Below are 13,782 nucleotides of genomic sequence, written 5' to 3' on the forward strand. Positions count from 1 at the left end.
AGTGATATCAGAAATACGCCCCAAATATTTAAGTTGTGTATGTCAATCTTTAACTTTGATTTTTTTTTTTATCTTTCTTTCTTTATTTTCAGGTTACTAACATGATTGGTTGAAGTTTCTCACTTTGGAACATTACCATTCCATTTTAATTTTCCCTTTTAGATATGACATATTAAAGTTATTCATTAATGTTATAACGTCACTCAATGTAATATTTTCTGCAAATCCAACTTGTATTTAATTTGTTTTATGCTAATAGTTTAATATCTTTTTTCATTTCTATTTTACTTTAGTTTTTCAAATGACTTCAGATGCTCAACCTTTCCTATATGATATTGGAAAAAGAACTGATTATGTGGGCCTTGGACATGAAGAGCAAGTGGAGCACATCAAGGCATATGTTTGCAAACCGTCTTCTGTTACGGACAAAGCTGTGATTGTGATTCATGACATATATGGATGGCAATTCCCAGACATTAGATACATAGCTGATCTAGTGGCAGCTGAGGGATATGTGTAAGCATTATTATTTTACTGATTTCTTCTCAAAAGACACACTCAGGTTCACCAGATTCAAATTTCCAAATTGTGTTTTCCATACACAAGGAGAAATCATGTCATTTCAGTCTGAATTACTTATCGAAGAATAAAGGACACATAAAAGTGGTACCTCCCTGACAGATCCCAGTGTAGAATAGGTTTTCTCAGTTCAGGCTGCAACAATTCTCGGAACATAATGGCAGCACAAGCAGAGTTCTGAGAAATGTCAAGTTGCAGTGCACTAACAAAAGGTTGCTGTATTTGAGTGTCCAGCAGTGTGGGTGATTTAAAAAACTGAAACTGTTTTAAACTGAAATTGAATTAGAAATACTAACAAGAAATGTATATTCATGTTAGGTTGTGCAACTGCTCTTTAAAACAAAACTTCTTTGAGCCTAGACAACATGACAATATTTCTTTTAGCTTTCATTAGCAAAGATGTAACATGAGAGAGAGTGAGTTTGCATAGCGATGAAGATTTCTTTTAAATGCACTGGCCTTTGGATTTGATTTTTAAAGATAAGGTGATATATCATCAGTTAATTTTTCTACAGAAACACTATATTTTTTTTAGAGAGACAAGGTGGGTGAGGTAATACTTGTTACTGGACCAACTTCTGTTGATGAAAGAGACAAGCTTTCAAGCTTCCACAAAGCTCTTCTTCAGGTCTGGGAAAGGTACTCAGTCTTACTAAACCTTGCTAAGTACTTTTCTGACTACTGGGATAGCATGATGATTAGGAGCTGATATTGACACTAACCATGTGGGTGTCCATTATGGGGCAAAATAGGGATGAATGAATATTTCGGTGTCCATAGATTTTCCCTGTTGCTGTTGCCTGGACCTAAAAGTTGACTCAATTTTATTTTTTCATACAGAGCCATCTGCCCAGACTTTTTTCTGGGAAAAAAACCTTGGACATCTGCTGATCACTGGGCTGAGTTTCGTGACTGGTTGAAAGATCGCGATCCCACAAAAGTAGATAGGTAAGCAGGGGCGGCTCTAGCAATTTCACCGCCCCAAGCACGGCAGCACGCTGCGGGGGGCGCTCTGCCGGTCGCCGGTCCCGCAGCTCCAGTGGACCTCCTGCAGACGTGCCTGCAGAGGGACCACTGGTCCCGCGGCTTCGGTGAACCTCCCGCAGGCACACCTGCGGATGCTCCATTGAAGCCGTGGGACCAGCGGACCCTCCGCAGGCACGCCTGCGGGAGGTTCACTGGAGCCGCCTGATGCCCTCCCGGCGACTGGCAGAGTGCCCCCCGCGGCATGCCGCCCCAAGCATGCGCTTGGCGTGCTGGGGCCTGGAGCCGCCCCTGTAGGTAAGATGTATATTTATGCTGGAAATTTCAAAGCTTCATGGGCAATATGGGTGGCTGCAATGGCTGGCCCTGCCTGCCCAGGACTCTGGGTAGATATTCAAATAGCCCCCATCCATGCTGGCTTCACTGCTATTGTTATTCAAGCTTGCTTTGATCTACCTATCTATGGTGTTGCAATCACTCCTCTGGATTATAGAGTAGACAAAGCCTGGGTGGGAGAGAGCATAACAGGAGTTAAAGGTTGAAAAGTTAGGCCATCTCTGGGGATACGAAGAGAATCATAGAATCATAGAATCTCAGGGTTGGAAGGGACCTCAGGAGGTCATCTAGTCCAACCCCCTGCTCAAAGCAGGACCAAACCCAACTAAATCATCCCAGCCAGGGCTTTGTCAAGCCTGACCTTAAAAACCTCTAAGGAAGGAGATTCCACTACCTCCCTAGGTAACCCATTCCAGTTCTTCACCACCCTACTAGTGAAAAAGTTTTTCCTAATATCCAACCTAAACCTCCCCCTCTGCAACTTGAGACCATTACTCCTTGTTCTGTCATCTTCTACCACTGAGAACAGTCTAGATCCATCCTCTTTGGAACCCCCTTTCAGGTAGTTGAAAGCAGCTATCAAATCCCCATGGTGCAGCAGGAGAGCTGCTGCACCATGTTCTTTCTTGGGGCCAGGTCAGTGCTTCAAGGCTGCCTGGGGGGAACTGCAAAAGATGCCTAATGAAGGGGAAAGAGGGTTACTTCAAAACTGTGTGATCACGCAGTGCTTTTTATTTTTCAAAAGTGTAAGGATGTGGAGGAAGGATTACAGAAAGGGAGGGAAAACTAGGAGTGAAGGGAATTGCATGGATTTCATTTATATGTAAAAGTGCCATGAAAGGTGCTTATTTTTTAACTTACTATTTATCTGACCAATGCTCTGGTGGTGCGAGTGTCTCTTGAAAGTAGGATGTGAGTCTGGGCTCTCCCACTTTGTGGAGATGGTGGCATAATTACTATAGCCACCCAGGACCAGGGCACACCAAACCTCTAACGCTGATGTGTACCATGACTGGGGCAAACACTGAAGGGGCTTCAGCTGCTAGACACTGTGGGTGTTAAACCTGGTGGGTCCCAATAATCACTCCGATGTTTGGCTAAAGTGAAGGGATATTTGGCAAGAAAGGGAAGGGCTGCAGATACCGTAGGTACAGTGACTTAAACAGTTACAGCTGAAAGCCAAACAAAAGCAGTTCCTGTCTAGGCCTCTGGGGGCAGTCCAGTCTTCAGGCCTATTGCCAGGGATGCTCTCTCCAATCCAGTCTCCCTCAGAGCAAATAGGAACTTGCAGATTTTCAGGCCAGGATCTGGTAGGGTTGTGTCTCACTGGGACCCCTCTGCACTGGCTCCCTGCCCAGTATCTGCTGCTCCTCCACAAGTCTTGCACAGACCTGCTCCCAGTGGCAATGTATGGCAGTTGTACCCTGTGCCTCAGCTTTTGCTGCAGTCTGCTCCGCACACAGTTCCTGGGGCTTGCCCCCTGCATCCAGAGTCCCTGCTGCTCTTGGCACTATGCCACCACTGCTTCCTCAAAAGGGCCAAGTCTCTTCCTGGGTCAGGGACTTTCCATACAATTTCTGCCCCTTCCTCCTGCCGGACCTGGGGAAGAGCACGTGCCATGGGAGGGGAGTTGATGGGAATGGCTGTTTCCTGCTCATCAGATTCAGGATAGTGGGATGGGGGAAAAGGTTGTAGTTCTGTAGTGGGCAATGTCTCAGGAGGAGGAGATGCTGAGCCTTGCCTGGCTGTGCTTCCAGATGGTTTATGTGCTGCAGAGTTGGGGCCAAATGGAGAGATACAATTCAGTGTTGGGATGGATGCTGTGGGGCTGGAGTTGGAGTTGCCTGGTGGTGCACTGGAGTAATTTCCTCCTTATGCTCAGTAGTGAAGTAAAGGGCTATCAGCTTGGTGTCAAGGCTCACATATCACTCCTCTATTGGCTCCTGTCTCTTCCTTTGCAATGGACATGTCCTCTTCAAGGGTAGCTGGAGGTGCATCTGGAGAGGTCCTGGGTCACACCAGGGGACTCTTGTAGGAGGGTTGCTCTGGTCTACATATTTTACACAAGGAAAATGGTGGGGGGGAGGCAAATCTTTATTACTGACAGACATACAGACCTCAGACACCTGCTTGAATGACACTGTTGGCAGGGCAAAGTGTCTGCTGTGCTCTGTTAACCTTGTAAGGGCTGTGGCTTGTGCTTCCCCGTGGGATAGACTGTTGTGTTCACACCTGGGAATGCTCTGTCTTTCACTTGTGGAGCTGCAAATCTTGCCACTTGGTGAGGGGCATTTTTGATAAACACCCCACTCTTGGCTGCAGTGAGTCTCAGGAGTAGCAGTAGGAAAAGCTAATGAGAACGTGATCTTGTGAGCAATATAAACATGCTACACCCTGCCCAACATACTGACCTGGAGACAGCTAGTTCATGTGGGTGGTGGATAATCCCCACCTGCTGGATGGATTGTAGCATCATTGTCTCTTCCTGAGAGAGAGAGTTTGACCTCCCCTTCTCCCCAACCACAGTTCCTTTCTCTGGCTTTGGCACATACAGATGCTATCTTCTTAACCTCACTGCAGAGTACCAGCCACTTCCCAATGTCCTCCAGATTACTTCTGTGGTGTCCCACTGCTTTCAGCACCCTCAGTGGTTTGAGCATTGGCCTACTAAACCCAAGGTTGTGAGTTCAATCCTTGAGGAGACCACTTAAGGATCTGGGGCAAAAATCAGTACTTGGTCTTGTTAGTGAAGGCAGGAGGCTGGACTTGATGACCTTTCAAGGTCCCTTCCAGTTCTAGGAGATAGGTATATCTCCAATTATTATTATTTTTTATTTTATATCACCTGTATCCAAAGGTACTGAGGCTGGCTTTGATCTTTCTCCAAACTCCAGGTGGAAAGGAGGCAAAGTTTTCCATGAATCAGTTCTTCAAGTAGAATGCTCCCATTCTCTGTCAGCTGTTGTCTGCCCATCTCACATGACACTTTCCTTCTCCAGTTGCTGATAATAGGACTTATTCTCCTGCACAGCTCCTAAGCAAAATATGCAGGATTACCCTAGAACATATTAAAGAGCATGTTTCTTGTGGCAGGGGAATATCGATGCCTGCAGAGGAAATGATCAGCTGAATGCTGATTCAGTGTGTCAATGGGAGGGCTGTCTAACATACATCACATGTATCTGATGCTTCCTTGACATATCTTCCAAAACATTCACTTTACACAGTGTGTACATACACTAGTGAGTTAGTATCTTGTCATTGCATGCCAGTGCTTGATTTCTGAGGGGGAGCTTTCAGGTCCTTTCTGCAGCTCTTCTCTAAGTACTTTGAGGAAGACATCTAAGTACTTCTGATTAAATGTATCACTTTTAAACAGAAGATAAAATGTAGGTACAGTTATCTGTAGTCCATACTGACATTTGCAACAAACCAGCTCCTGAATTCAGGGAGGCACTGTTAGTTCTTCAGTGTCCATCAGGAGAGTCTGAAACTTCAAGAAATAGACAATAAAGCCAGAGTGACACCCATCTGCTCTGATGACATTGACTGATGGGCCACTAAGCACTTCCATAACCTCTTAGGAGTAGCTCAGTGCAGCTGGCCTATCCCCTACTGCTGCCAGTACAGCTTCTGACTACGCAGATCCCTGAATCTGTGCGTATAACAATATTACTGAATTTTCAGAACAGATAGTTGCTGAACATTTACCTTTTAGAATTCTTTCCCAACACAATGTGCAGATATGTAAGCACTGTGACAGATCCAAACCAGTGGGATACAGGAGTCTGGTCGAGGGCAAATATACTGGTCACTGGATGAGTAGTTTTCTGTTCCCTGAGTGACCAGAGCAGGGGCTGCACTAGAATAATCAGGAACCTGCTAGAACCAATTAAGGCAGACAGGCTGATTAGAACACCTGCAGCCAATCAAGGCAGGCTAATCAGGGCACCTGGGTTTAAAAAGGAGCTCACTCCAGTCAGGTGAGGGGGAGTCAGAGGAGAGGAAGTGTGTGAGAGGAGCTGGGAGCAAGAGGCGCAGGGAGTGGGAGGACTAAGGAGTACAAGCATTATCAGACACCAGGAGGAAGGTCCTGTGGTGAGGATAAAGAAGGTGTTTGGAGGAGGCCATGGGGAAGTAGCCCAGGGAAGTGTAGCTGTCATGCAGCTGTTACAGGAGGCACTATAGACAGCTGCAATCCACAGGGCCCTGGGCTGGAACCCGGAGTAGAGGGCGGGCCCGAGTTCCCCCCAAACCTCCCAACTCCTGATCAGACACAGGAGAAGTTGACCCAGACTGTGGGGAAGATCACTGAGGTGAGCAAATCTGCCAATAAGCTCAGGACCCACCATGGTAGAGGAGGAACTTTGTCACAGCACTTACCTATCAGTTTAGGCACCGAGATTTGAAAATCTAGCTTAGTATATGCAATTACATTAAAAACTTAAAAACTGAAAAATCAGACTCTTCTGAAAAATAATATAATGAAAATGTTTTCAAACTTCTTGAGACTTCTGCAATTAAAAAAAAAAGAATTGACATGGTATACATTAAAAACACTTTCCAAATTTGTTACATTAGCCTTCATATGCAATACATGTGCCTTTTTGTGTAGTAGTTATTGTTAGTTTAATTTTGGAAAAATGTTTAGTTGGATAATTGTTTAACACTCGGTCAAGTGGTCTTGGCTGGAGTTATTTTATGCTACATCACAAAGTATGAGGTGGGTCATAATATAGTCATGTCATTTGTTTACCTAAATAAGTTTTTCATTTTTACAGAATCAAGCTAAGGTCTTCTGCTCCCACAATCCATCATGTAAAATTCTATTAGTGCACATTTGCACTTGCTTGCATGTCTTGGTCTTATTAGTTCCCTTCTGGATGAAGTAATTCTTAGTCAGTTCTCCTGGAAATGGCACGATAGCTCCCAATTTAGATAATTATTTCAGTCCATGATTAATGTACTCTACTTAAGTTCTATTGAAGCAAATGTTTAACTTTAAGCACATGCTTAATTGCTGTCCAATATAGGGATACTCTTCTGAATTAGGGCCATACTTGCAAACCCATATTTAAGAATAGCAGTACTTAATCTGGGGTTAGAATAATTTTAAATGACAGAAGGAGAAGATGGGGACAATTTTATGTACTTTTGTGTTTTCTTTTTAGATTTTTCAGGTAGCGATTCTACTATAGATTTCTTAGTTCACTTTTGTTTATGTGTCTTAGGGAAGCTGATGTTGTCTTGAAGTATCTAAAGGAGCAATGCAGTGTAAAGAAGATCGGTGTCATTGGGTTTTCCTGGGGTGGAATGGCTGTACATCACTTGATGCTGAAAAATCCTGAATTAAAGACTGGGGTGTCCCTCTACGGTAGTGAAGATTGCATGTAAACTTGAGCAGGCTCACATGATTATGTGGAGTACATATTTTAGATGTTGCTCTATATAGATTTCTATAAGTATTCAATTTACAGGTGAGCTGCAGATTTAAATATAACTATTTATTTCAGCAATATGTACTGTATGCTTCCACTAACAAAAGGGACAGCCAGTATTTTAGACGTTCACAGAAGAGAAAATGTCATTTTTCATCAAATGTCCTCCCCAGCTCCATAACTGCTTGGAAAATTGTAATCTTTTTTCCCCAAAATCTTTGGGGAAAAACATGTGCTAATCTGTGAAATATACTAAGGCCTTGTCTACACTAACACTGTAAATTATTGTAAATTACACTAATTAAGTTATGTACGTTACATAACTTACCTCGATGCAACTTATATTGACTGAAAACGGTGTCTACACTATGCTATGTTGATGGGAGAGCGCTCTCTCATCGACTTATCGCATCTTCACCAGACCCACTAAATCAATACCACTGCATCAATCACAGTGGCACCGATTTAGCCCGTAGTGAAGACTAACCCTAAGAAACAAGTATTTCCTGATTTCAACTTAACTGGCTCTATGTTCCAGCAGGGTTCTCTGCAATTTGGCATAATACATACTGGGATATCCCAGAGCACAAGCAAATAACTTGGGATATAAGTGGTCTGAAAGAAGGAGAAAAGGTAAGTTGTCCGTTGTTCATGTTCATGTGCTGAATGCTCAGCTGAGCCTAGTTAGTAGGGACATTTCAGGAAGTTAGACTGGACACTTGGCACAGATGATGGCAGAGAGGACTTCTGCTGCCTGTTCTAAGGGGAGGAGTACATCTGCCAACTGTTAAGGAGTTGCACAATGTGGGAGCCATGTTGGTTCCCTGGTACAGCAGCAACCACGAGTGCTTTCCTTCATCTTGGCTTGGCAAGAAAGGTACAGCGTTTGCTTTCGGATATGGAGCTAGCCACATTTATCCATGCCTTAGCCACTTCCAGTTTAGATTGCTGTAAAGTGCTGAATGTCAGTCTTGTGACCACTCAAATTCCATTGACTGCAGAATGCAACTTCTCTTATCTGCTTTGTGGTGCTTCTTACATATTGGCGCTCCATAGACTGAACTACCCCCAATTGGAAGCCATTGCCAAGAGTTGCTGATTTTTAAAGCCCTATCCATCTTGGATCCTGTCTATCCTACATATCTTTCTCCTTATGCTCCATCCCAAATTTTGGGACGAGTAGGGGGCTATTTACTCTAAAGTTTGCTGCCCTCACTGGTCCCAATAACCCACCTTTGTTGACATTCAGGCTATCTTGCCAGGCCCATGTACCTGAATATGCAATCTTTCACTTGCTGGGTAGGCTTGAGGAAAGCTGATCCTTTTGAGGTTCTCCAAGGGTTTTTTACACTATATTTTACCCTGTGTGATTTTTAAAGCTGATCTACGTGTGCACGTAGCATTTGTGACAGACATTTTTATAATGAAAAATAAATATTGCTGAAGCAAATAGAAGTTTTGTATTTAAATTTGCAGCTCACCTTGAAAGATGTCACATGATTTAAATACTCTCTCAAAATGTGTTATAGGAATAATCAGGGACTCTGATGACAGATATAATTTGCTGAACCCGACGTTTTTTATTTTTGGGGAAAAAGATCACACCATTTCGTATGACCAAGTAAGTGTTTGTCTCAAAACAGATTTCTCTTTTCCTGACATGCTTTTATCTTATAAGGCAGAATTCTGGCTACTGGATATCTGTGTTGGCCTGCCAGGAAGCCCATGGGGAGGTAGGAGAGCAGAGCAGTAGGATTTTTCTGCCTATATTTTAACTTCTCCTTGAGCTTACACAGAAGCCACTGTATAGCTTCTCTTTCAGGAGGACTGAACAGAAACATGGTGGGGCCAAAGGTTAGCCTCTTTGTATCACAGCAAGCAAGGGCTGAACATATACAGAGAGACTCCAGTGGGTACAAACCATACACTTTAACCACTTGGATATTTGTGCTGCCTCTTAGAGGGCACAGGGTTAAGCCACTGAATTTAGACTCTGGAGACAAAGGTTCAGTTCTCAACCCTGCCCCAGAACTCTCTGAGGCCTTGGCTACACTTGCCGCGTGGGTCGACGCGGTGAGTTCGACTTCTTGGAGTTCGAACTATTGCGTCTAATCTAGACGCGATAGTTCGAACTCCCCGCACGCTCCGGTCGACTCCGGAACTCCACCACTGCAAGTGGAGGAGTCAACCTTGGAGCCGCGGACTTCGATCCCGCGGCGTCTGGACGGGTAAGTAGTTCGAACTAGGGTACTTCAAGTTCTATTCGCGTAGCTGAACTTGCGTACCCTAGTTCGACCCCCGCCCTTAGTGTAGACCAGGCCTGAGAGTGACTGTGAGCAGGTCACCTAGTCAGCCGGGGTATACTGGGAAAATGCACTAGGTTAGAAAAGTGGTAATGAATATATTTTACTTAACATGCCTTTAAACCTTAAGCCCTGGCTAGATGAGGAAATATAGTGGGTTTTTTTTGTTTTTGTTTTTTAAAAATGAATGATGTAAGATTAGCTATAATTAACAATACCTAGCTCTTATATAGGGCTTGTCCTTAGTAGATCTCAAAGGAGGTCAGTATCCTTATCTCCAAGTCATAGATGAGGAAACTGAGGGACAGGGAAGGAAGTGGCTTGCTCAAGGACAGGGGCAGAGCTAGGAATAGAACCCAGCTCCCCTAAGGCCCACTCCAGTACGCTATCTAGTACATTAGTACATTTCCTAATATAATGTATTTTCCCAGTGTAGACATGGGTGACCATGCCTTGGTTCCCTCCGTAAAATGAGGGTAATACCTCCCTGCCTAACAAAGGTGCTGAGAGGGTAAATTCACTAATGCTTGGTAGGCACTAAAATACTATCATGACAAGGGCCACATAAGTATATAAATAGGAGTCAAGAGCCTGGTCTGCACATAAATTCCCTGCCTGTGCAGTGACAGTGATGGCACATCACCACAACACCATAGTTTATGCTGTAGGAATAATCCATAAGTGGGAGAGGACTGGCAGCAGGACATTCTGAAGCCCCAGTTCAGGAGTCCATCCCTATTCAGGAAAGCATTTAAACACATGCTTCAGTGCTTTCCCAAATCAGGGCTTCAGAAAGGATTCCCTGACTCTGAAACTTGCTTCTCACCTTGATTTGCAAGAGCCTGGATTTGGGTATTGATCCTGACACTCCACAAGTCTTAGCTGTTTCCCCAGGTTTTTCCTGGGGAGTGGGAGTACTGTACTGGGGATGAGTTGGAGAGAACGAGATGGAGACCTTTTGGGAACAATGTATAGGAGACCTATTCTTCTCAGATGTACTTGACATCTTTTCATAAGAATGTTCTTTAATCCATGTAATGTGCCTACAGCATGGAATAGATGCATCAGGAAAATCTAAATTCCATACAAAAACTGCATTAAGAGAATCTTGAGGTGTAAAATGAAACACACAACAGGAAATGCCAAAATTAAGGTTGGATTAACAACTTTGTGCCCTTATCCGTATGCATTAGGACACAGGATGAAATCCATTCTAGTGTTGGTATTGACCTCAGTGGGGCCAGGATTTCACCCACATTGTTTAATTACATGATCATTACATTATTTTTGTTTAGTAGAACTCTTGCCTTTTCTCTGGGTAGTATGGATAGTGCTCAGTGAAGGAAGAAGCTGATCTATATTTATTTTTATTTGTATTATTTAAATATGTGGATCCATGCCTCCGATATGGCTGTCCCTGCACTGACTGAACAAAACCTTCATTCACTACATACTGTCCAATTTCTAAGGTGAAGGACACAGTACTCTTCCCTAGCTTCATTCACTACACAATGCTATCTCACCCACCCTGCAAACTGAATAAGGCTTGGGCCCTTTGGCCTGGTCTACACTCAGGGAGAGGATTGATCTAAGTTACGCAACTTTTGACGTACTTAGATAGACTTACAGTGGTGTCTTCACCGTGGTGAGTCGACTGATGCCGCTCCCTTGTTGACTCCAACTGCGCCTCTTGCCAAGCTGGAGTACAGGAGTCGACGGGAGTGCACTCGGGGATCGATTTATCGCATCTAGACTAAATGCGATAAATCGATCCCAGCTGGATCGATTGCTGCCCACTGATCTGGCCGGTAGTGAAGACATACCCTTAGTATGTGATTACATAAAGACTGCATTGTAGTACATACACACAAGAGGGAACAATTAAGGTTGCACAGGACACATTACCTTTAATTTTTCTTCTAAGTGGTTTTATTTTTCAAGTTTTATTTAATTTATTTAATAGAAATTCCTAGATTCTTAAAAAAAGAAAAACAAAAAATCCCCTAAAAGCTTCCATCATCTGCAATGTGCTGCACAGCAGTGGAACTTTCTCTCCTGCACTGTATGTGCTCTGGTGAGGCACCAAACCTAGGCTTCATTCCATATACTTCCCTATTTACATCTGAAAAAAATACATAAAAAGAATGTTCTGACTGCAAAGTAAAGGAAATTTTACAGTTGCTCATGCAACCTTAATTCAGACCCCTTGTGCACAGGAATTACATTCTTTAATTACACAAACACATTATTTTGAGACCCTCCTTTCTCTTCCTTCCAACTAACAGACCTTCCAAACTCTGCAACAAAGGAGACAACTGCCTCCTTCGCTACCCAACCCTGATTCAGCCCCAGAGCACGGTTCATTCTGTTTACTGAATGAGGCAGGGGTTCTGTGGGAAAAATAGTTGGAGTGATAATTCTGTGATAATGTAGTTGGAGACTGTATCATAATGCATATGCACAAAGAGGCTGAATTAAGATAGCAAAGGGGACCTTAATTTTCTAATTTCTGAGTGGTTGACTTTGCAACCTTAACGTTATTTTAACATAGGATTTTTTTTAATGTAATATATATAGTACAAAAGGAAGCAGGACTTCTTTACAATGCTTACATACTCATCTTCATAGATAATACTGCACAGACATCTGCACAGGTCTACACATTAAAAATGAAATTCCCCTTCACATCTGGCCCATGCATGTGCAACTGTAGGTACATCCACACTTCCAGCTCGAGGAGACATACCCACGTTAGCTCTGATCAAGCTAGTGCACTAAAAATAGAATGTAGCTGTGATTGCGGGAGCAGTGGGAGGGTCTTAGACAGGATTGTATTCAAGGCAGCTAGTCCCTCCCTTTTGACAGGGGTTTGTCAAGCTGCACCATTTCTGGCCTACTCTGTGACATTCCCAGCAAGCCAGATTGCCTAAATAGGACAGAGTCTGCACTTTGTTTTCTTTTTGAATGCTAAGAACAATGTAACTGCCAGCAATTATGAGTTACCACATCTTTTTCTAATCAAGCACATTTATTCTTATGGTGAAAGCATTATAGAGCAAACATAGTAAAAACAATAAAAGAATCTACATACTGCTAAAAAGCTTACCAGAGATCACCTCAACTCCAGCCTCTGGCTCTGGTAGGTATCAGTCCTTCAAAACTCACAACTGGGTTTTCCCCATGGTTACAAGTTCATAACTGTCTCAGATTCAGAGCCAGAACAACCATGAATAGTTCAGTCTTTCCTTTATACAACGTGGGCTTGTGATACTGGCCTCACATAACAGGTGATCCACAAAGGCCTGCTCCTTAGGGTGTAACTTCAAAGGCTAGACTTTTGCATAACCGGTGGTGCAGAATTTGCATTCACCTTGCCTGAGATATTTCCCAGGAAATCCACTTCACATATATTGTCCCAAAAGCTCATTCTTATCTGGCACATTGTTCAGTAGAGTCCTTTGATCAATCAGGCCTTATATCGGATCTCCCCCTACAGAGGTTACATACAATCCTGGCCCACAATAATACATAAACTTTGTATTTGGTACAATGAACCCCAAGGATACTAAGACTTAATTCACTAAGGTTTTTTAAGGATATGGGAGGAAATTGCCATATCTCTCAGATTTCAGAGGGGTAGCTGTGTTAGTCTGTTTCAGCAAAAACAACGAGGAGTCTTGTGGCACCTTAAAGACTAACACATTTATTTCATATCTCTGAGTCATATTTCAAATATAAGTTTTCTTCTTTATTAGTAAAGAGCCTGTAGAAAGAGCTTGGGTAATAAAATCTGGCCTGAGTGTTAGATAAGTAAAGAAGATACTGATCACATCTTCCAGAAAGCCAAACAATGGACAAACTGAGAGTTGACTAGTTAAACGAAAATTAAAAATAACACAATAATGGAAGGATGCTCTGTATTGCAGATCATCTTACTGGAGAAGAAACTGAAACAGTACTGTCAAGTTGAATATAGAATTAAAGTTTATCCTGGACAAGTTCATGGCTTTGCAGAGTTAAAGCCAGACGATATGAAACCTCGAGATAAACCTTACATTGAAGAAGCAAGAAAGGATATGATGAACTGGCTGAAAACATATGTTTAACAGAAATATAAAGTCTGGTCTGTAAAACAAAATAAA

At 43.0% G+C, this 13,782-nt stretch overlaps 1 protein-coding gene across 1 annotated transcript; it reads left to right on the forward strand.

The window, feature by feature from the left end:
• The first annotated feature begins 301 nt into the window (after positions 1-301).
• On the forward strand, positions 302-13,782 carry LOC123365307 (carboxymethylenebutenolidase homolog). Its single transcript, XM_045008041.1, has 5 exons — positions 302-516; positions 1,420-1,527; positions 7,131-7,273; positions 8,867-8,958; positions 13,567-13,782. The coding sequence occupies exons 1-5, from the start codon at positions 302-304 to the stop codon at positions 13,744-13,746; spliced, it is 738 nt and encodes a 245-aa protein (XP_044863976.1). The 3' UTR covers positions 13,747-13,782.

This window comes from Mauremys mutica, chromosome 2 (genome assembly GCF_020497125.1).
Source record: "Mauremys mutica isolate MM-2020 ecotype Southern chromosome 2, ASM2049712v1, whole genome shotgun sequence".
Taxonomy (NCBI): Eukaryota; Metazoa; Chordata; order Testudines; family Geoemydidae; genus Mauremys; species Mauremys mutica.